Raw genomic sequence first — 22,905 nt, forward strand, 5'->3', positions numbered from 1 at the left:
AGCGGCTCAGAGAGATAGAGACACAGAGGCCCTTCGCATTCACAGGCGAAAAAGCTGAATTTACAGGTTCACTGCAGGTTCATTGTGGTTGCAGTCAGCATGAGGTTAATGACCTGTTTACTGGGACTAATTATGAAAGTAGCCAGTTCCACAGTCATTTTGAAGGAACACCCCTGTTCACACAGTTGGCAGGGAAAACTGCACAGCGTCTCTGCACTCCTGGCCACGCCTCACTGGACATACAAAAGCAAATCTTTAATTGAATCATGTAAAATATACTTCTAAGGAATCACAAAGGTAACACTGTAAAAAGGAGGCAAGATACCCAGTTGCATGACAGAACTGGTGTCCATAGAGATATAGGCTAAAAGCCACTGACTAAAACTGCATGTAGCAGTAAGGCCTGGATTCATCCAATATTTACCTTATCCATAAGACTAAAAAATAAACAAAATGTTACTTTTTAAAAGAAGAACTCACCAAACTCTGTTCATGAAGAACAAAGTTAATATTTTATTTGTGTTTAATTGCAACCCCTGACATGTTATTTACATCTATGCAAGTGGAATATATATATATATGTGTATATGTGTATATATATATACATGTCAGACTACTCATTATGGCCTGCATTTGGGAATGGGTTGCTATGAAGTATCTACCTGTGATTCAGACTCCAGCTCAGCTCGTAACTTTGGGGAAGCCCAAGCACACTACCGATACTGTAAGAGAAGAGGTAGTGTGACATAAGTGAAAACTATGCAAATTTCTTTTTCAAAAGCATCATGTCATAACACTAAATTTCATAAGGCACAAAACACACGTTTATTCTTGAGCTATAGATGGATTTATGAATTTTCTGTATTTAATCGGTGTAAGTCTTCTGAGATAAAAGTCATTATTTGTGAAAAATATGACTTGCAATGCTATACATTAAATCGTAACAATGAAAACGTTTTCAATCAGAAGAAGTTATCATCTACACCTACTCTTCTGTTGTATCATGTTTTAGTTTTTATTTTCTTCAAGGCTTTGAATAATCTACATGCCAGGTAGTTTACCTTGTATCTCGTGTAAGATTTTGGAATCTATCATAGCATTTTATGACACAACAAATACGGAGCAGGCTGCACAAGCCGTTGATTGTAGCTGAGGGTGACAGGTAAGAACGTACCGTGACACCTCAGATTGCCACAGCTGACAACAAATCAGAACAACCATAACTAGCCAAGTCATAAGCTGAGGCTTGTCTCTGCCAGCAGCCGAGCTGCACTTACAGCTCAACTCATCATAAAGCCAAAATGTACTGCTTCATTTTTTGAGTATTCTTCACTGAGAGCCAGTAAGTGTAAAGAGTAATGGATAAGTAAGTGTATGCAGTATTGGATGACACTGCATATGCTTGTGTTAAGCATGATGGTAGTTGCTGAAAAACTGCTTACAGTAGGAAAACAGTGCACCTGAATTCCTTACAGCTATGAAAGCAATTGCATAAGCAATTATATAGACTGAGTTCAGGATGGAAAGGTAACACTGCAACGGCGTAATGGCTCAAAGTTCACTGCTGTCCACAAGATGGCGCTAGCAGCCACAGTCCACGGCAGGAACGAGCTGCGCCGCAGGAAGATTCAAAGGGAAAAATCATTCCTGATAATGAATGTTCCAAGAATTGATTTATTAAGTGCTGCCACAGCTGACAACAAAAGAGGAGAAATATCACCGAGAATCAAAGCTATTTAGTCCCACTTCAGAGAAACTAGGACAGTCTGAAGGCACTGAAACCGCAACATGTTCAAACAGACAGTAAGTGTAGATGTATATCAGTAAATATTGACTGGCATGCTTGACAGAGGAACCGTGTACTTTCTGCAAAACGTAAGGTATTACAAAGTGACAGCATACGTCTTAAATATAAACACTATGTATCTAAGCAACACAAATCTGACAACGCCCTGACAGGATCAAGCTAGGAACAATTAATAATAGCAAGTCGGATTTCATGGCACCTCATGACTGCCAGAACGACACAATCACTTTACCATAATGACAGCTGTGTGATGCAGTTTTTATGTCATTCGAGGGTCATTTTTATTATAATGAGGAGCAGCTAGGTAAGCCACCATGATTAATGCATTTGACAGTCACAGCTGACAGTCAAATAGTTCTCATACACTCTTCTCAAAAGCCCACTTCGTAATCAGAGCGTGCTTTTTTAATGTGGTGTTTAATGCAGCAGGGGACTGATTGAGTGAGAGTTGCCTGCACGGTCTGCTCGCAGCACGAATGCCCCTGTGACATCCAGCAGGTTCTGGATTTTGCTGAAGGAAGGCGAGTGTTCCTGTTTTTCGCTCATGAGTGGGGGACTGCTGGCGGCACAAACTGTTTTGTTTTGAGTGTTCCAGGAATTGAGGTTTGGCAGCGGTCACGCCCTTCCGTACCCAAAAAAACATACCTCAACCTCATAGCCCTGCTCCAGCCCAGAGCCGAAGTGCGACACCCTCACTGTAGAAAATTAAGACTGGCGATGAAGTTTAACTTTCTAGTTCATTTGTTAAAAAATACTATAGCGTTTTACCATTACTTCATTTTTTATTATTGCTTTTTATTTTGAGACACTGCACGTGGTTATGGAATGTAGTACAAGCTGCTTCCAGCCGACCTGCTATGAGGTGCACTATTCCTGCCAGTGCCCTCTCCTCCTCTCTTTGCAAAATGGCACAACTTCACCATGAAACAAACCTGTTAAGTCTATACTAAGAGTGTAGAATTTAGCATTTGGTAATATGTTTAAATGGGAGTACAGTGTTTGTAAAAATACAGCAGTAATGGAATGTTCAGCAAAGCCTACATTCAAACATCAATACCTTATTCACACAATGACAGGTTGTTTACAAAATACTCATCATTGTTTATCATTGTTAAACATGTGCAAACAAGCAAGGTATTGCAGTTCCACTGATCCCAAGCCTAAGCTGGTTACTTCCTAACGTACGTGCAGCAGCCACTGTCTGCATTACAGCATGAAGGTGGTAACCTTAGTCCTGTGGCTTGAAACAGGGGAATAAAATTTAAAAAATGCACTAAAACCATATGCTCTCATATGCTGACCATACAGTCAGCTCGGTGTGAGCTGCATTGACAGTTCTGTTGTTCCCACAGTTGAAGGTAAAAGGGTTCTGATTGGCTGTTTTTTCATGCCTATTCTTGAGGGGGTGTGGTCTAAAATGTAACATGAACTTGATCAAAATAGGAACGCAGGCAGGAAAACAGGACTTTATAGAATGCCTGTGGTAGAATGTTTGATCTTTTAAAGGATGGCCCACGACCCCTGTGCCAACAGACATGCATGCAGACATGAAATGCGTCTGGCGTAGCCTCATGCATGATGTGTTAAAGTACACTCTATGTAGTTTGACCACATTTCTATGTCAAAATGAACAATCACCTGCAATTCAATTTTTCCCTCTGGATGAGAATTTTCTGGTCAAAAACAAAACATCTGATGCGTGGCGCTTCATTATTTATCTTGCCTTACAGATTTTGACTCCGGCAACACTGTGCTAAACACAGACAAAGCTGCCTAAGCTAAGCACAGGCAGAGCTGGCTAAGATAAGATAGGCACAGACTGAGTTGGCTAAGGTGAGCACAAATAGGGTGGGCTAAGCTAAGCGCAGACAGAGCTGGCAAAGTAAGGCAAAGACCGAGCTGACTAAGCGACACACAGACAGGGCTGGCGAAGCTAAGTACAAACAGAGTTGGCTAAGATAAGCACAAACAGAGTGGGCTAAGCTAATCGCAGACAGAGCTGGCCAGGCTAGGCACAGACAGAGATCGCTAAGCTAAGCACAGGCACAGTTGGCAAAGATAGGTACAGCTGGCTAAGCTAAAAATGTCACAAGGATACATCATCCCTGCAAGTTTTTTGTTTGTTTTGGTTGCGCTTTACATTTAGTGGCCTTAACAGATGTGTCTACACTGTACCTACACAGGTATCAATGTGTAGATGTAAACTGTTTTGCACACACACACAATAATTGTTTTGGTTGTGATGTAACTGCACAAGACATTACAAGATTTAATATTTGCGAGAATTACGTAACTATTTGTATGTACACAGTATCTAAATAGGTACTGTAAAGCACAGGTATTAGGGCTACTTGCCTTTTGTATTTCACTATAAAATAACTTTGCCATGCTCATTGCTATTCTCTTTACTCTGCTTGCCAACAGCCACTGCTCTAGCATGTCCGCTTGCCCTCTGTGAATTTATTGCCTTGGACTATGCCCTCTGTGTGATAACAGACCTACCTTCCATTTCTCACCACTGTTTTTTCTCCAGTTATTCAAAGAAGAAAATTAACCACCCAACTTTTGGTCATTTTCCCCTTTCCATGTAATCTTCCCCTTTTAAATGAACAAAAAGCTCCCATCTGTCAACCAGAACGCAATGTGTTGTGAGCACTGTGGCACAAACTGCACGTCTATAATGAAGGTTGAGATTACACGTCAGTGGTGGCCCCTCCTTTTAATCTGCAATAAAAAATTATCATTTTGCAAAGCACATTTAGAAATACAGTTATTTTGTCTTTAGCTTATCCAGTCAGGCCTGTTGGACTACCAGCTCTAAGCCAGTAAGCAAAACCAGACGATCTCTTTATTTATACAGCTTTTGAATGTTTGCTTTTGGTGGTTTATTTACAGAGAGGTAGGACAACCCCTCGCTTTCCAATAATACACGGTGGCTGTCTGTGAGTCACCTTACGCCACCTTCAACCATACCCAGGAAAAAGCCCAAAAAAATGTATGTGAAGAGCTCAGATTTATTCAAGGAAGATGCACACGATTCTGGACTGCCACACAGACGCAGGGGTGTCAGTTTTAGAAACTGGCATTACTCCGTGGGTGTGCCAGGGCAGCTTGAATGCACTGAAGAGCTGCTCTGACCCCCTGGAGTTTCAGATGAGGCCCCACAGTCTGCCTGTTTTCAGGTCTCACCTTCACTGAAATGCCAGCTTCTTTTAGGACCCTGCACCTATGTGCCACCAGAATTACAAAAGGCAAGCATGGAAGCATGGTGGAATGCAGACATGTTTCTCACAGAAGTAGACAGGAACATTTCAAGTGCCGTTAGTAATCTAATATAACAGTTAGTTTGTGTTCATATTTCTTGCATGGGGTCCCAAAAAAATCTTACCTCTGCCCTCACAGTAGTCTCTTGCCTCTCAATCTGATTTAGACAAACTCTTTACCATAGTTATAGCATATGTGAATATTGACTAAGATGTGTGCAATCTAAAGCTGTACGACTAGCTTTAATTAAACACAGTGTGATTCCAGTTTTAGCGATCAAAAGGAAAAGCATCAAAGCCTCTCCTCTGCCCTTGGAGAAAGCTTAGGTATTTCAGGATGTCGTTCCTGACGTCAGAGACGTTGACCCTGGGGTACCACCTCATCACAGGTTTGCCGTCTGGCCCCACCAGAAACTTCTCAAAATTCCACTTGATGTCGTTGACCCTCAGGGGTTCCCAGAAGAGCCTGTTGGTGGGGTTCCCAAAGCTGTCTCCCACTGGAGGGCAAGCGTTCTGCGGGAAACCTCAGACAGTTAATTCGCTTCCTGTCTCTGGCACCCCCACCCGTTCACCAAAAGTCATCATTCAGAAAGGAGACCGAAGGAATGCCTGTGCGATGATCCACGACCGGATCAAGGTCTACCTCAAATAAAGGCCCTATTCACTTTTTACTGAATCAATACAAGTCTCTCCCCTGAAATCTATTACCTGGTGGGATATCAACATCAGGTTTCCCGAGAGCTATTCATAGACAGAACTCCTTGTGGTATTAAATGATTAGGGGATTAGAGGTTGAAGAAGATGTACAGCCATATAATTATTTTCTCTTAGCCATTCCCAAGCTCCTATGTGACTCACCTTTAGGAAGGTGTAGACTCCTTGCTCCTGCTGTCCATTCACATCAACCTTTTGAAACAACAAGAAGTTTGGAACAAACCCGTTTCCAGGTCGGACATACCTGAAATCAAATAAGGGAGTGCAATCTTTGTGGTCATTTGGTTTCTTTTGGCAAGTTGTTATAATGGTCAGGGTGAGCTAATATCCAGATGATACTCACTTTAAAGTGGCCATAATTTCATGATTTGCCCCAGGTTCCTGTTTGCCAAACTGGTTACAGGGAAACCCCAGAATGGTAAACCCATAGTCCTTCATTTCATCATGTAGTGCATTCAGCTCTGAGGAGATGTCATCAAAAAGTTGTTAGCTATTGAGAAATCACTGCAGTGGTTGTTGAGATAGCATAATTTGGTTAAATGAACTAACAGAGTATGTCTGCCATCAGTAACCACACAATGGATTTGGTTTAAAATCAAAGTCTGAGATGTTTCTGATGTTTTCAGCACCATATACAGGCAGGTAACACAACACTAAATTATTTTTTTGAACTCTAAAGACCAGTTAAGATACATTATGTAAATTGAGCACTGGCTCATTTTGTCTAATTCTGTTAACAGAGAATATTAAAAGTATGTTCTTACCCAGGTACTGGAGGGTGAGTCCTCAGTAGGTAGCCACATTGACAAAGAGGACTGTCTTCCCCTTATACTCATCAAAGGAGACATAACGGCTACCGTTCAGAGTTGTCGCACCATAGTTGTAAATGGTGTCTTGAGTGTTGGGATCACAAACCTGGACATTAGAGTACTTTCTTAGTAATGTATGGATTGCAGTAACAAATATATATTCTGTATTACAGGAATTATAACTGGAGGGTACGGGCTGTTATAGCAATGTCACTCTGCCTTATAGTTGCAGATTGGAAGCTTCAAATCAAGCAGTCAGAACTTTTACCGTTAAACTGTTCATTGCTCTAAACCTTTTTCGTTTGTTTTGCTTGATCAACAGGCATGAAAGCCAAGTAGGCTACTGTAATCCCCACACACTGGCAGGCAATTTCCCTAGCTGTTGCTCGTGCACTAGTATGGTCTTTCTTTCAAGTTAACCTAAGCGATAAGACCATTCAGCTCAGTAAATTCAGTCCCATGACAAGACTTAACATAAGTAAACTGTCCTGTAACTGCATATCCCACAGCTTTAAGGATAACCAAAAGGTAGCTAAGAAACTCCGGAAATCGGTGCAGTTTAATGGGCATAACTGAGGTGAGCGCGCAGATTAGCCGTACTTTACGTTGACAGCACGCTCTAACCGTGGGCGGTTATGTATCCGTCGACTGGAGCAATCGGCAGACAAAAGCAAATACTGCAAAACTTCGTCCTATAAAGAGGTAGCTACAAGTTACTGTCGAGTGCCACGGTCAGCTCATTTATTACTTGTCCGTTATTCGCGTAAAGTAAACAATTTAAATAAAAACAGACTGAGACTGGTAAAACTTCTTCTTGGTAAGATTTCTCCCCCTCCTATAGTATGTGAATCACGAATCACACGAGTTGATACTAGGCCTATATAATAATGTGTTTTCCTAATAAAAAAACAAGCATATTAAAAACTAGCATGAGTTGTATGCTTTTCTTGTATATACACAGACAGACACAACAACGCACAGATGGGATGAGGGTAATGGCTTCAACACGGCTTCGATAGCATGCTATATGTCTTATGTGTCACGCTGTATGTCATAGGCTATATGCGGTATTTACCAGAACAATCTCGCTTATCTATCGACGACAGTCGGAGTTGAGGGCGCGTAGTATCTGTATCCCCACAGTTCTCATAACGACTTGAATAACAGAAAACTTTTTCATCTGGGTTTGTGGACAGAAGTGTGCAGATGTTGTTAATGCAGTTGCTGTTTTAATGTCGCGTGAAACTATTAAGTGGCCATTGACCATGGGATTCGAAATACCATGTTTGTGTATTGATTTTGAACAGCATTTTTTTTGCTGGAGCTACACTATAGCTCTGCATTACATATTTTAAGCCTGTTGTCGTTAGAGCTGAGTACACTCCTTATCAACGCATCAGAATTCGTTATTTCACAATGTATTTCACAATAACGAGTAGGCTATGGTTAGTTTTCTTGACTCAGTGGGCTGCGCATAACTTAAGTGCCGTGCGGATGGCACGGGCAGTAAACCAGCTCCCGTTACACTAACTAATTGTAGCTAGCTAAACAAATGACCTCATAAATATATTTTAATTTTTAAGAATGCATATGATTTATAATTTAGCATGTCTTTTAAATCAAATATCTTTACTAAGCAGTCGTATTATGGAATAAGGGAGCTTCGTAATATTTTATATATTCTAATGATTTTTTTTTCCAGCGCTACTTAGACAATAAACACTTCTGGGACTGGTTAATATTGATAGGCTTTTATTCCAAACGAGACAAGCGACTAATTGACTCCCGCTTTGTGCATCCGGCGTGATCTGTTAATCATTTTAATTCAAAAGGAGAATTGATGGCCACGACAGCATTCAGCTGCATGTCACTGTTACCGTGGCAACCTGCTTGCTGGCAGCTGCCAATGACGAACTAGCTTAGTGAAGTACATTCTGACGGTCTAAGACTAACACATATTTTCTGTGTTTTATGACAACTATTTGCATATCTAATAGTTCTTTTTAGAGGTGACACAAAGTGATGACGTGGAAATGTTGTATGGAGTGTCAGACATACAGTTACATGACATGGTGTTCACGGACGTAACAAACAATTTACTCCCCGTTTGAAAAAAAAAAAAAAACGGTCTCTACTCTGTATCTGCTTTAGCTTAGTTTCCCTGGACCTCTTCATGCGACAAAAATAAATCCTCTTGAACACTTTCCATAGCCATATCTGCGTTCCAGCTATTAATCTCTATTTTAGGAAATAATACAGTCTATCCCCTGAGACTAGCACTTACAGTAACTGACAATGCACGTTAAGTTAAATATTTTTTTTATCATTGCGTTATATGGACATGCTCAACCAAGATAAACTTTAAGCATGTTTATGAAACACCTGTTTTGTCTCTGACTTCTGTCCGTCGTGCCAGTTCTGTAAGAATATGTCGACCAGGTAAACATAAATTGTGCCTTTTATAATTAAATTCGAATATCGATTTGACTATTGTTTGATTAAAGTAAACATGAACCATATTCTAATGAGAGCCGTAATAACAGAAATGATTTACATTTGCACTGATGAAACGGAGCATTTACCTTGTTGTTAATTCCTCCCAGACTTGGCTGAAATACACCCACCACAAACAGTGGTAAAATATGCCAGCCAGCCAGCCCCGCCATTGTGAGAGGGCTCCGCGGTCCGAGCGCTCAGGAGGTGCGCTGTCTCTCTACAGGTCTGTATCGCTGTGTTTACACACGGCTTACCAACACCTAACCTAAAATGTCAGAAAGCCTACGCGTGGCAGGCGCCCAGCCAATCACAATCGAGTGCGCATTTCCAGGATGATTCTGGTGTTTCCATTTTGTCATGAAGCCAACAAAAAAGGACAAAAACAATGTCGCAGTACAAATATCTTGTTTTTTACGCACCATTAGATATATCTCAGCGTTTAACGTCCACGGTGTTAATGTACTCATGGAAGAGTGCATGGGGGCTGCCTTGTGAATGTCTCCCATCTGTCTCGGAGTTGATGCAGTTGATGAATAATGTCTGGAAAAAAACGGTCATGAGAATTACGCTACATTGATTCAAGTTATAAAGTGGGGTGGGATGAGGTGAGCTGCGGAACGGTAAATAACAAAGTAGCAATGGTAGTGCATTATCTTTTGGTGAGAATTTGGTTTGAGACTCCATGAAATTAAGCTTTGATAAACGTTATAGAACAGCCAGAAGTGTCGCGGATACTCGTTTGTTAAACGCAAATTTACATAATATTAACTAATGTTTTTAGATTTTGTTTTTCTTGATAGGAGCCGTTTGATAGAACAGACAATAACTTGTAGCAAGCTAAACGTTAAACTTTAGAACTGCTGTTTCGGGAGTGCAACTGTCCTCAGAGATTTATCTGTGTTAAAAGTCTGAGCAGAGGAAGGTCACTACAACTTACAGTACCTTTACTCTAGTAATGTAAACACTGAAGGTTGCTTCCTTCCATTTGACGTCGTTCAGCAATTCTTTAAAATAACTACGCACAAAGTCAGTGGAATGCCTGCCAGAGAGTGCAGTATGTGAGATGTTGAAATACAAACACCCGGACGTTATCAGTGAACTAGTCACAGCGTTTACTTTGCTGGAACAACGGAGGTGTAACCTTATCTTGTAACGCACCGTTGTATCATGAATGACAATGAGAAATCTCACTTCTGCAGCTGAATATAATAAATCTCATAATGTGTAATACGTAGTGGTTGTCAAACATGTCAAAACACCTGTAATACTGTTCAGCTAACACAGAATGTAAAGTTAGGCCTACACATAAATTGTAGAGTTCATTACATGTTATTTTAATAAGTGTGGCAGTTAAAAAACTAACACACACTGTTTTGTTTTCATTTTAGCAAATAATGATAGCGGAATCTTTGAGCCTGTACACAGCAATGCCTGTATTCATATTAGTACATTTTTCAGGTTTTGACAATGACTGGATGTTAGTTATCGACAGAACCCAATCTCTCGTCCCTTGGCCTGAAAGGTGGCTTTGTAAGAGATAAGGCCTAATATAGATGTATGAAAAGGGCCCCATACTCAACAGATTGACAGTGGCTGTGGCTGTTGTAGTGTGTGTATGTACAAGGCTATCCAGCCATGGCCATGACATCTAGAGAGTCCTTCAACACTATCACAGACTTCCTGTATTACACCCAGACATTTTGATTCTGTGCTCCTTCTGTCCTCCGTATGTCCTTGTCTGGAAGCCTCAATAACATGGGGGTCTGTGTGCATTTGGGGTTATTTGCATTTGGGGGCAGCAGGGGTTATTACCCCCACTGATACTTCAGAGAGCTGACCCCTCGTTAGGTATCTGTGCAGGTTGTCAAAACAGTAATTCAAATTCTAATGGTGAGTATGAGTATGTGTGTGTGTGTGTGTGTGTGGGTGGGTGCACACGTGTAACAGCTCTGCAGTTGTTTCAGTGGAATGTAAATGAGGTGGCCTCCGTTGAGGTTGTGCCACTTGTTTTTCCCCTACTACTGATTCCATTCCCTCTTGGCTAATTTGCCATGCTGTTGACCCAGTCTTGGGGTGTGTTGACTGCAGTGAAGCAGAACAAATGTTGCGCAGGTAACCTCTGTTACATGTGTAATCAGCACAGAGAGACGCAGAGTGATCCACGGTCAGTAGATGCAGAGGCACGGCATGCGGTGTGTTATCCTGTTGGGAACGTCACCTACTCGCTAAGTTGTGAATGTCAGAATGTTCTTCTCCAGTTAGCTGTCATGGTCATGGCCCAGTTGTGTGGTACATCTGCCATTATTCATGGGAAAGGCATTACCCATATAACCATTCATTTAATGCAGGTAAATGTGCATTGCCAACCTGCCTAGAGGAGAGAATTGATAATTTACTTTTTATTTATTCAGATGTTTTCAAATGACTGGAAGCACATTTATGGCCTAAATGTACACTAACACGCACATGCACACACACACACACACACACACAATGACAATTCAACATTGGGATAAAGTTTCCAGGAAGTGGTCTTGGAGTTTGAGGAATGTGAGAAGAAAGGTTTGAATCTAAGGAAGCAGTTAAGCAGTGGGGGAAAGCCAGAGGACCAAGTAATTTTGTCCGAATAAATATCTTAGCCAAGTATATCAAATTCACTGAACAGGATCAATTGTGTGCCGTGTTGCGGGCAAGTACTTAGGAGACAATCTAGCTTATTGAGGAAGCTGGCAAATGGGCTAGGCGAGCTACAGAGGGCAACAGTATTAAGTTTAGCAGTGTCTGAATTTCAAAATGGGCTTCCAAGTTTGCTTTGAGTACTTGGTGAGCTTTACAGTCCAGGTTCCATACCAGCTGTATCATCAGCCAACAATGACCAGGAGTCTACAGAGGTGGAACAAATTGTCTTCGTTCCAATGGAGTTCAAGGTTGGTTCAATGTCAGTAGGGGCTGCTCATCTCACTGCTGTGACTCATATGGTGTCTACCAGTTGTTTTGATGGTGTCAGTGAAGCCAGTCCTCCCACTGTGCTTAGCTCACTGTAGAGTGCTGGATGACCTGCAGTGTGGAATATAGTCACAGTGAGCGTACGAGTACATGGGAGGATTGCATTCGCTACGGCCCAGCACTCCTGCATGAGTACAGTGGTAGCTACAGCGAGATGAGGATTGCATATCCAATTCACCAAAACAGACAAAGACATTCAGAGTCCGGGCAAAGAGGGAAGCAAGAGGGATCCAAATCATTCCTAGAGCAAGAAAAGCGTCAGTAAGTGTCACTGCCTGGGCCACTAGGTTGAGAGGTGTGATAGAGGGTGTGGACTGAGAAGAGTGCAGCAGTGTTGTTTGGGGTGATTCACGTTTCTGTGAGAATGAGGGAGTGGAAAGACACGAGGGATACACAGTCATGACGTCTTTCTCCTAACAGGAGACCAGCAGCTCCAAACAAAACCTTTTAAGCTTGAGACGATGAGCGAGACAAACTGATTGGTGGAACAGAAAGGAATGCTGGTCAGAATGGCCTCCTTCAGTGGACTCCATCAGATAAACTCCTCTGAAAACACTGTGCCTGCCTGATACAACATGATTTTATTTGTGTGCATGTGGATATACTTTTAGGTTTCTTGTATATGTATATATCCTGTTGTGTATTTTACTGGATATGTGTGTCTGTCTGCATGTATGCACATTCTGTATGATATTGATTGTAACAATATAAACAACACAATTATGTTGCCAGCACAGTCACTTCCAAGCCAGATTCCATTAAAAAACTGTAGGATACTTTGTCCTCGGTCTTTTTTCTGCAACATTCAGTTTTCAACTGTCACACCTTCTGTCTTCCCCAGTATTTCAGTGTTTAATTTCCAATAATCAGTAATCGGAAAAATTATACTGTAGTTAGTCATCTTAGTTTTGTGGAGATGGTTGTTTGGAATACCCTCAGTGAAAAACTAGAACTTATTTTAAATCCACAGGCAAGCAAGAGGGATTGCAAGCTGTCAGAAATGGTACTCTCCTTGGAAAGTTTTCCCTGCCATGTCACAGAGTATAAACCAAGAACATGCTTTTTCAAAAGCAATGAAAAAAACACCTTTCTCTGGGAGACAGCTAAATTGTTAGAAAAGGACATATAGTTTCTATCATTTCTATTCCAACTGTAGTAACTATTCTACTCTAGTTCCTCTGGCTCTAGCTGAGCTAGAAAATAAATCTGCTGGCAAGTGTGTGAATGTGTGTGAGGAGGGGTGCATTTAGTGAAGGCTATGATTATGGATGTTTATGGATGTTTTGAATGTTTCTTTTATGATTCATAAGGTTAAGGCCAAAAGAAAATGATATGCCCACATATTTGAAATACTTCTGCGTCCATGTGAACTTGACCTAAAACAGATGGATCAGAGGCATTTTGTCTGATATGTTGCAGTTTATTGTAAATCCTGATATATTGGTGGATCCGATGAGTAAATGAAATGGGTTTTGAGTTCTGAGGGTTATTGCGAACAGGTGTATATATTTATATATGTGTGCACATGGTCAGTTTCTGTTCTTGATTTCCAATTTTGATTCTTTCTTTTTTTTTCTGAAGTGGTTCTTTTGGCTCATGCTATTGGGTCTAAAGCTGTGAGCGTAACCTCAGGCAGCTATGAAGAGAGAACAGCCCTGCCTGGTTCATCTGTATAAATTAAAATATGGTGACACAGTGCCGTTTCTCATTACAGCAGCTGTAATTTCTTCTATGTCTTGGATATCCATTTAAAAAAAAAGAAGAGCCAAATCCATGGAGCGAGCATCAGATACTTCCAGTTACTTCTGTAGAAAGATTTCTGTATTCAAGGAAGGTACCACAGTAGCTGTTTTCGTGGACTATTTTTATTGTATGTTACCGTCATCAATTTTTAAATGCTTTTTCCACTTTATGCAACCGTTTCTGGAATTGCTAATTGCACGTTAGGCTCAACGCTACAATTCCTGCACTCGTGCAGGAGCACTGAAGCGAGATGAATGCAATCCTCCGATGCACTCAAATGCATGCAGTGGTTATTTTTCTTTTATGTCTTGTTTAAGTCCCACAGTGCATTACGGTGAGGTAAGCGCTTAAATGGAGAATAGGCGTGGCTCCGCTGACATCACCGCAGCAGCTCATAGGTTCCTGAGGAGTCGAACGGTGCCTGAGAACAGAGACACAAGGAAGCCTGATAACAAACCCATCCCTACCCTGGAGAAACCAATTTGTTTCACTGCTGTGGGCTTCTGGCCAATGACTAATGACACTGCAGGGATCATACCCAGACTGTATGGGGTCAGTCTGGACTCTCACGGCCTTGACCGCCGAGCCACACAGGAGCCAATGTTTAGCAATTCTGTAGAGACATCATTTAAAAATCCATTTTGGTCTTTGGGAATTAAGGAGTGAATGTATCTTTCCAGTTTGTTTGGGATTATTTTGGAGATAATCTTGAAACATACGTTTAACAAACCAGTTAGTCCATAAAATCAGAATTTTGCTGCAGTAAATCTTTGCTTCTTTTTGGGATTAGAGGGATTAATGTTTCAGAGATTGATCCACTCAGACAAATGTCAGCAAAAATTGTATTGTTGGGAAGCTCATATACTTTGCAGCTCTGAATCCATCATTATGCGTTCGTGGTGATTTAGCATTGGGTAGTGTCCACATGGGTTTTTATGTTTCTTCTGTTGTTACTGGTCATTTGCGATTGTTTTTGGAGGAAATTTTTTACTTTTGAGCTTTTACTCAGATCTTCAGTCATCCTGTGTTAAAAATGAAGATTATTTGTTTCCAGGCATAGTTGCAGATCTGCTGTATGCATTTTTTTCAATATTTCAGCTGACTGCAAATGCTGGACACATTTGACAGAGAATTCTTATTTTTTGCTTCTTTACTTTGTATTTCTGCTGGAATAGAATCAGATGGGCAGTTATGCTGAGACTTACTTGGAACCCCTCCTCTCCCTGGACAACACCCTTTGACTGCGGCCGTTCCCTTCACCTCTCACTGTTCCACCTTCACACTTTCACATCATGGTTACCACCTCCTTTTTTCATTTTCATTTAGCTTTGATCTCCCTTTATTGCAGCTTTAATCTGAACCCATTGTGTTCTGTTTTTTTTTTTTTTTTTTTTCATTTTCGCTTTGAGAATCAACTGAAGTGGTGGCAGAGCAACATTGCTGTAGCAGCATTGTTTTCACAGCAGTCTGTCAAGCCACTTAATACCAGATAATAACCATTGTAACTGGGTAAAATGTATACATTTTATTGTCATGTTTTTCTTCTTTGGCTTGCTGTTTACACTCATATAACATTTCTGCCAATTCAATAGAGTACATTAATATTGAAGACCTTCATAACTATTTATCAAACACTAAGACAGTATTTCAGCTGTCTGCAAGATTAAAGTGCTCTGGGCAGGTCTCAAAGACCACAAGTGCACAACTGAGTACTAGGGAAAAATGTGGTGCAGTACTCTGAACTAAACCAAAAAAAAGATTTGCTTGAAATGAACTTGTATTTTGAAAACTCATCACAGTGTCATCTTCTGAGAATCATGAGGTATTTGCATTTAAGATTGAATAAGTTCATTTCTTCCCTCTTCAGGTCTGCTACAATCAGACAAGAACCCTGATTCCAGATCTGTAGAAAAAAGAAAACAGTTGTTTGGCATGTTGATTTCTGTAAAATACATTTTTCCATCAACATAAGGATTTATCCACAATAGAAAATTTCACTGTTCTAATAGTAAAGGCCAAACTCCACCTTGAGGCCCTGTTGCATATGAATATTCTATGTAAATTATAGTAATTAAGTATTAACCTTCTCAGTATAGACCACTGTCATCTTTTGCTCTCCTGAGATTCTGAAATAAATAATAGATTAATTGAATCTTTAGTCTACCATCAATTAAATATAGAGCTTACAGGGTACCTGCATGATTGTATGAGATTCGATAAGAGTAGCTGTGAAGGGATTGGAACGTCGAAGCCATTACGGGCATCACATGCTAATATTGGTACATTGAAATTCCTGAATTTCATAGAGTGTGCAGATGTTTCATCTCCAAGGTTACCAGCATTGGCTCGTTTTTATAGAACAATGAATATTCACTGTCAGTCACCATAGCAACAAACTGGGCCAACATGTAGTCACAGTCGGTCACCACAGCAACAAAACTTTTTATTAAAATGTTATATCGTGCTTTCTGTACTAGCCATTAAGTTGCAGCAATATCTATCTAATATTACATAATATTAAATTTATTTTAATTTGCAAAACTGAAAGGCAGAAAAAAATATCATAGGCAGAATTGCCTAAAGGTAATGGCTCTTAGTATGGTTCCAATTCTGCCATCTCATACAGGAACAGCCATTTTGGGGATTTTTTTTTAAAACATAAATATTTGTGCATCACGGCATGGCATCTATTATGGAGAGTCCTGCTGGAGCCCAGCTTTGATTTTGCTGAAGTTCTGATTAATTAAACTTGAGCCAGATGGGTCCACTGTTTGATTTGACAGGTGCAGCCATTGCCCTACCTTCTCAGAAGATGAAGATTTAAGATAAGACCAATCTTCTCATAACTGTGACACAGCAACAGAGTCACAAAGTCCCGAAGTAAGTTCTGCTCACCTTCAGACCAAAGGGTAGCTAGCAGCGGTGGCAATGCCACACTGGTTGTCCCTGTTCCTGGACATCTTGATGTAGCCGTTGTCCCCCCAGTCAAGGCCCCAGCTGTGAAAAACAACCACACATATCAGCCTACAGCAGGCCCCATAGAGAAGAGCACAACCACTTCTGTTGTGAGGTGAATTACAATGAATTATACTAGACCTATCTGGACCAATGTATATTAAACAAAAGTGCAAAATGACTGAAATAAGAGCTCATGTTGTCAAATACCAAAGAGTTGATAGAAGATGGTGAATAATACAGTCATGTTGCCACACACTGCGTTTACCTGTTCTTCACCAGCCAGTAGTCTTTCCCATTCTCCGTGCCGTATCCCACGGCCAGCACACCATGGTCCAGATCTGTGCTGCTGCACTCTGGCTCATTGTAGACACCTGCAATTCAGGAAGCAACCAATCTGTGTCAGCCAGTCAGTGATGCAGGTCTTCTGTTGTCATGCTGAATTGAATAACATAGCAACCAAACGAAAAACAGGGCACAAATCTGAAGATGGCACCTGACTGGTAGAGCTGGAAGGAGGAGTGTCCCGCATCGATGGCCACAGACACGGGTCCGATGGTGGCCACTGCCTCCTGCAGTGAACGCTCATCCATTGATGTCACATCCACATAACCTGAGCAGGTGGCACCAATGCTGTCGGGCCTGAAGCGACACTTACCATCCTGCCATTGAGAAAGTTCAGAGTGAAGGAGCTGAGGAGGGCATTCTGGGTGAAACCAACCATGTTTAGTGTTTACAGGCACAATGAGGTTTCAATGTGCTGGGACATTAAAAACTATATGTAGAGTGTCAGTGTTCTGGAAACTCACAACAGGGTTTCTCCGAACTGCAGGTTCAGCAGTGGGTCTAAGCATTCTAGAATTTCACTGCTAGTTTCATTGTTTGCCAATATCAATGTTCTGCAATGTCACCACTAAGCAGCAGTGTTCCAGAATATCAGTGTTCTGGAATGTATCTTGCCATTGTTTGACATCATTCTGGAATATCAGTGTTCTTGAATGTGCCTGACCATTGCATGTCATCACTCTGAAACATCAGTGTTCTGGAATGTATCTCATCATTGTTTGTCAGCACTCTTCAATATCAGTGTTTTGAACTTATTTGTCAGTGCTCTGGAATCAGGTTTGCCTGTACTATTGCATTTTGATTTTGGTGTTGGTTATGATGGCCATGGTTATGATGGTGTGCTTACCTCAGCCTCATATGGGTACGATTCCTCTGTGTCTATGCCTCCATTGGCCTGGATGTACCTGAAGGCCTGGTCCATCAGTCCACCCATGCATCCCATATTTCCAAAGGCCCCAGAGCAGTCCACCAGCTGCTGCTCGCTCAGGGACACTAGCTTCTGGGTCTTCCTGAAATTCTGCCCCTCCAGAGAGCCCGTCTGAAGGAGGGTTGTCACACAAAGGCACACAGTCAGAGGGGCACAGCTGAGCAATATATAGACAGAGACAAAGACAGACCCACTGACAAAGAAACAAACACAGAGAAACACACACACGCCCATACACAGGTAGATGGGGATGGATACTGTGTGCCTATAAGACCAATTGCCTCCCTCACCGCACTGAAAGCCCAGCAGGAGCCACACTGCTTCTGGTCCTTGACGTCCGTGACATAGCCCTTTTCCCTCCAGTCCACTTGGGTGGGGAGATCTGCGATCCCTGCCTGCCGGAGGAAGGTAGTGCCACGGCGAGCCTTGGTGGTGTTGAAAAGGCCCAGGCAGCCATGGAAGGCAGTGCGTCTGTACTCCTGGTTTTCCTAGAGAGGTAAACACCAAGGAGAGGATGCAACAGTATTATCAGATGTGGCATGGAAAAAAACACATTACAGCACACTTCAGAACAACACAGCTAGCCAGGTGCTACATCCTCTCCAGTACTGGTTTTCTCAAAACTTCAAATTGCTTCAAGGTATTTTTTCATGGCTGTGGGTGGGGGATCCATTACCTGACACCAGTTCTCCTCCTCTCCTGAACCTGCCACGGTAAGCTCTCATTCTGGGCAGCAGCTCATTAAATTACAAAACATGATTTATTTGCTGTTGTTCTTGATTTGCTGGAGCATATCCTCGATTCATACGGCCGCACTTACACCAGAATGTTGCCTTGCACTGGGGTTAAACCGAAAACTCTCTATTCCAAAATCCCTGTCTCTAACATGACACAAGTTTGTCATTACTGTAGGTTCCAGTCTGTTTATACTCCACAATGCTGTCTCATTTGATATGTCAGTGCTGTCTCTGCTCTCATGTAAACAGATATCAGTAACTATAATATATATCAGTCAGTCTGTCATAGCAGCGCAGGCAATTGTAGGCCGTACCATGTCAGCAAAGAAGGTCATGCCGAGGCGATAGCTCTTGATGCCCTGGTCGGCCAGCATGTTGTGCACGATGACCTGCTTTCGGTTGGAGAGCCAGGTGAGTTTGCGCTGCGCCTCCTCTGCAGGGGAGCTATAGGACTTCCCTATAAAAAAATCATACAGATGAGAGCAGGGCTAGTATTCATCAAGAATCTGGGGACTGCTCCCCCTATAAAAAAAAAAATCATACAGGTGAGAGCAGGGCTAGTATTCATCAAGAATCCGAGGACTGCTCCTAAGAGTCCTGCTAAAAGGACTTCTAGCAGTAAAAAAAAAAAAACCCTACTTGGAGTGGGCAATGGGAGTTATTTATGGAGCATCCTACTCTCGGGTGGGAATAAGATCATTTCCTCACAGCAGATCTCAGTTCATTTTTAGGACCTGCCACAAACTAACAATTAGTGGTGACATTTTTCACGGTTCATCCCATATGTTGTGAAAATGCCCCAAAATGCACTCATTAAAAGCAGTAACGTTGTCATAGAACTGCAATTTATGAACTTGATCACACATGTTATAAATGTGAATAAATGCCCGCAAATTTGCACAAATGGTTTCTTAGTCCACTTGAAAGTAACAAATATAATTATTATGTTTTTAAATAGTCAAATAATAAAATGATTGTCAAGACTATCGTTTTCCTTTTTAATTACTCTTATTATTTTTCCTCCCAGGATTTTGGCCTAGAAATCTCACATATGCCGACGTGCGTACACAATTTACAGATAATGTGCAGTATTGCACAAGTTCCTATAATGTGGCTTGTTTTTAAGGGCTGTCGTCACATTTTTTCGTGGAGAACAGGAAGCCTCCTCTTCCAGCTGCCCAGTTCCCGTATCCACAATACTACGTGCGAACTTATGAACCCTATACATGACATCATTTGATGCATATGATGGACGTGTAGCCGGGCGAAATCGGGAACTAATGTAGGAATAAAACCGCACAGCCTTAACAAACATTGTATTGTTGTGATTATTTTTTAAAAAATCAAATAATTATTGTTGTTGTTATCAGATTGACAAAGAATGGAAACTATCCATTTACAGTTTACATTAATTCATTTAGCAGACGCTTTTATCCAAAGCGACGAACAAAAGTGCATATAGTGGGCAAACAGCCACAAAGGCAAGATGTGTACAACCATCCGTTCTGATTTTCTGGCATTTGCTCACATAATTTTAAATGTTTGCACAAATTGCAGTGCTTTAAAATTGAAATTCTTCAGCCTTTTAACTTTTATTTCTTGTGCTTTTTCTCAACTTATGAGACGAACTCTGAAAGAATGTCATCACTATCGGTCGTTTGCGGCACTTGCCATGTCGTAAAAATCATCAGATCTACTTTAAGAAAATGGTCTTACTCCCATCTGAGAGCTGGAACAGGAAGCTTTATCAATAACTCCCATTGCTTACTCTTTACTCCTCAAAGTGCTTTTAGCAGCACTATTGGGAGTAATTCTCAGACGCTTGACGAATACGGGACCAGTGGCGTTTTCATTGTCAGAAACAAAATTGAGTTGTTATGTAGCTCTCTGTCCACAAGAGGGGTCTCAACAGCATTTCACATTTTATTGCTGGCAGAGTTACAAATTTAAAACTAAATAAAACTCAAAAATTCTATAAAATCCTATTTTAAAATAAAATCATCAACAACAACTTATCATATTTTATTTTTTCATATGACATTGTAAACAATTTAAACTGCTGATAGAACTGATACCTATATTATATTATATTATATTATATTATATTATATTATATTATATTACTTATTTATGTATTTATTCATTCATTCATTAAAACTGTATGTATATACCATAATTATATTTTGTTTTAGTTCCTTAAAATATCCCCGGTGTACCAAGTTTACAGTATCCATAGAAAACATTAAGAAATTATTTGCATTCAAATAACAATACCAAAAAAACTGTCAGCTTGCACTAAATCAGAGACACACCTTACTAGATTTTCTTGGTCTCTTGTTAATGTTTTTCTCCAAATAGCAAAATTCATAACACGTTGACGACATATAAAAACATTATATTCACATGTTCCTGTATGCAAATAGCTGATCTACTGAAGTGATTCTTAATTAATCAACCTGATTTTTGGTCAGAACAAAAAGCAGGATCACCGTCACTGTAAGACCTGGGTAGTTACCCCAGACATAAACTACTGAAACAAACAGCTGAAGGAGGAAACTGCTATACATGGAGCTTTAGTTACTGGAAATAAGGTTTTGCTTTAATATCTAAAAATGTAATTATAACAAACACACCCTGCCTTGAGTCCTATAAAGATCTCAAATAGCTGCAAAAAAAACCACCTTTCCCTGTTGTTAGTTTTTCTAGTATCTCCAGGTGAGGTTGATTTGTAGCACAATTCTGTATTTAAGTCTTATCACTGACCTACATTTGTTTTACAGGGAATGCCAATCCTCTTGATAAAGGCTTATACTGCAATAACACCCTGCCTGCCAAACATAATATACTGCCGTATCTTCTTTACCTTCAAAAGCCACCTCAGATTGTTCAATAAATATGGAGGAAAGTGTGGCATGCTATGCGTCAACGCCATCTGTGAAAGGCCGTTACATGGTGTGTGACTGGCACATGCGACCTAACCCTTTCCATAAATATATGATTAATTTTGAGCACTGTTCTAATATGTCTGTAAAATGAGGAAAAAACAATAAGAATTATGGCAGGCAACAGGTCCTCTATTGCTTATTTTTTTGTAATTTGAATTTAGTACATTAGTAAGTTATCTGAATCTATGCGATCGATCCTAGTCTAGTTTCACTCTAGTCTGTGAAAGGTTGCGTATTTGAACAAAAGGGTTAACCAGAAATGTGATATAGTCCTAGCTTACTTCTAACCAGGATCTGTGAGAAAGCCTGGTCAAGTCATACCAAGCAGATGTCCTTATCTAACCATTCCCATACTACCAGTTTGCTGTCTTCTTACCAAACTTTAGTTTCCATGCGTGAAACTCCAGATCCTCCAGGGAGAGGCTAGCAGCGCTGGCTACAGCCAGCATGGCAGCAGTGACAACCAACAGCTTCATTCTGGGTACAAAAAGAGAAACCGTGTCAGGAGCAGCAACACTGCATATCGCTACAGCGTCAGTCTATTTCCTCTCGATCATTTTCTTTTATCTCTGTCTCTATATCTCTCTTTCTCACTCACTCAGTCACCTGTGAGATGGCGGGGATGAGTGTTTCAGAGACAGGAAGTGATGGTCTCCGCTCACCTGCTCCTGTGATGTTGAGCTTGAGAGAGGACGTCTTCCACAGTCTGTTGGTGGCTGGAGTGAGCGAACCTCCCTTTTTATAGGGGGTTGAGGCAGAGTCATGTCAGGTGCCAGTCATAAACGCATAAACACATAAACACGAGAGAGGAAAGAGCAAGGGTTACGGATCAAAATGGGGATATTACGCAAGAAAAACAAAACGTCTGCATTCTGGGAAAAGCTATGGTTTTGACTTTTACACCTCATTTAAAAATGGTGTGAACTTATGGTCAGGGTTACTTAATTTTGTCCATTGCTTCTGTCTCAGTTTTGCATATACGAGGCAAGGGGAAGCATTGTGTTATTTAAAGCATCTCAATTTATGAAATACAAAAGGGCCAACAGCAATGTTTTATTTCCTTGAAAGCTGATGACTAATGCTTGTGGCGTACAGTGCTTCAGCCTGTCCCCTCCACGCTTTTCCAATCAGCGGCTTTCACATGCTTTGCTTTCAGT

At 41.0% G+C, this 22,905-nt stretch overlaps 2 protein-coding genes across 2 annotated transcripts; both read right to left on the reverse strand.

The window, feature by feature from the left end:
- Window positions 1-4,511: 4,511 nt before the first annotated feature.
- On the reverse strand, window positions 4,512-9,348 carry gpx3 (glutathione peroxidase 3). Its single transcript, XM_036542814.1, has 5 exons — window positions 9,176-9,348; window positions 6,549-6,699; window positions 6,128-6,245; window positions 5,929-6,028; window positions 4,512-5,583 (listed from the first exon to the last, which is right to left on the reverse strand). Exons 1-5 carry the CDS (start codon window positions 9,257-9,259, stop codon window positions 5,341-5,343), a joined length of 696 nt encoding a protein of 231 aa, XP_036398707.1. The 5' UTR covers window positions 9,260-9,348; the 3' UTR covers window positions 4,512-5,340.
- Window positions 9,349-15,212: 5,864 nt separating this feature from the next.
- Window positions 15,213-22,445, reverse strand: ctsl.1 (cathepsin L.1). Its single transcript, XM_036541975.1, has 9 exons — window positions 22,411-22,445; window positions 22,125-22,225; window positions 19,118-19,260; window positions 18,357-18,554; window positions 17,986-18,177; window positions 17,290-17,455; window positions 17,062-17,167; window positions 16,734-16,835; window positions 15,213-15,741 (listed from the first exon to the last, which is right to left on the reverse strand). Exons 2-8 carry the CDS (start codon window positions 22,222-22,224, stop codon window positions 16,736-16,738), a joined length of 1,005 nt encoding a protein of 334 aa, XP_036397868.1. The 5' UTR covers window position 22,225; window positions 22,411-22,445; the 3' UTR covers window positions 15,213-15,741; window positions 16,734-16,735.
- Between the last annotated feature and the right edge of the window lie 460 nt (window positions 22,446-22,905).

The sequence above is a fragment of the Megalops cyprinoides genome, chromosome 12 (assembly GCF_013368585.1).
Source record: "Megalops cyprinoides isolate fMegCyp1 chromosome 12, fMegCyp1.pri, whole genome shotgun sequence".
Lineage (NCBI taxonomy): Eukaryota > Metazoa > Chordata > Actinopteri > Elopiformes > Megalopidae > Megalops > Megalops cyprinoides.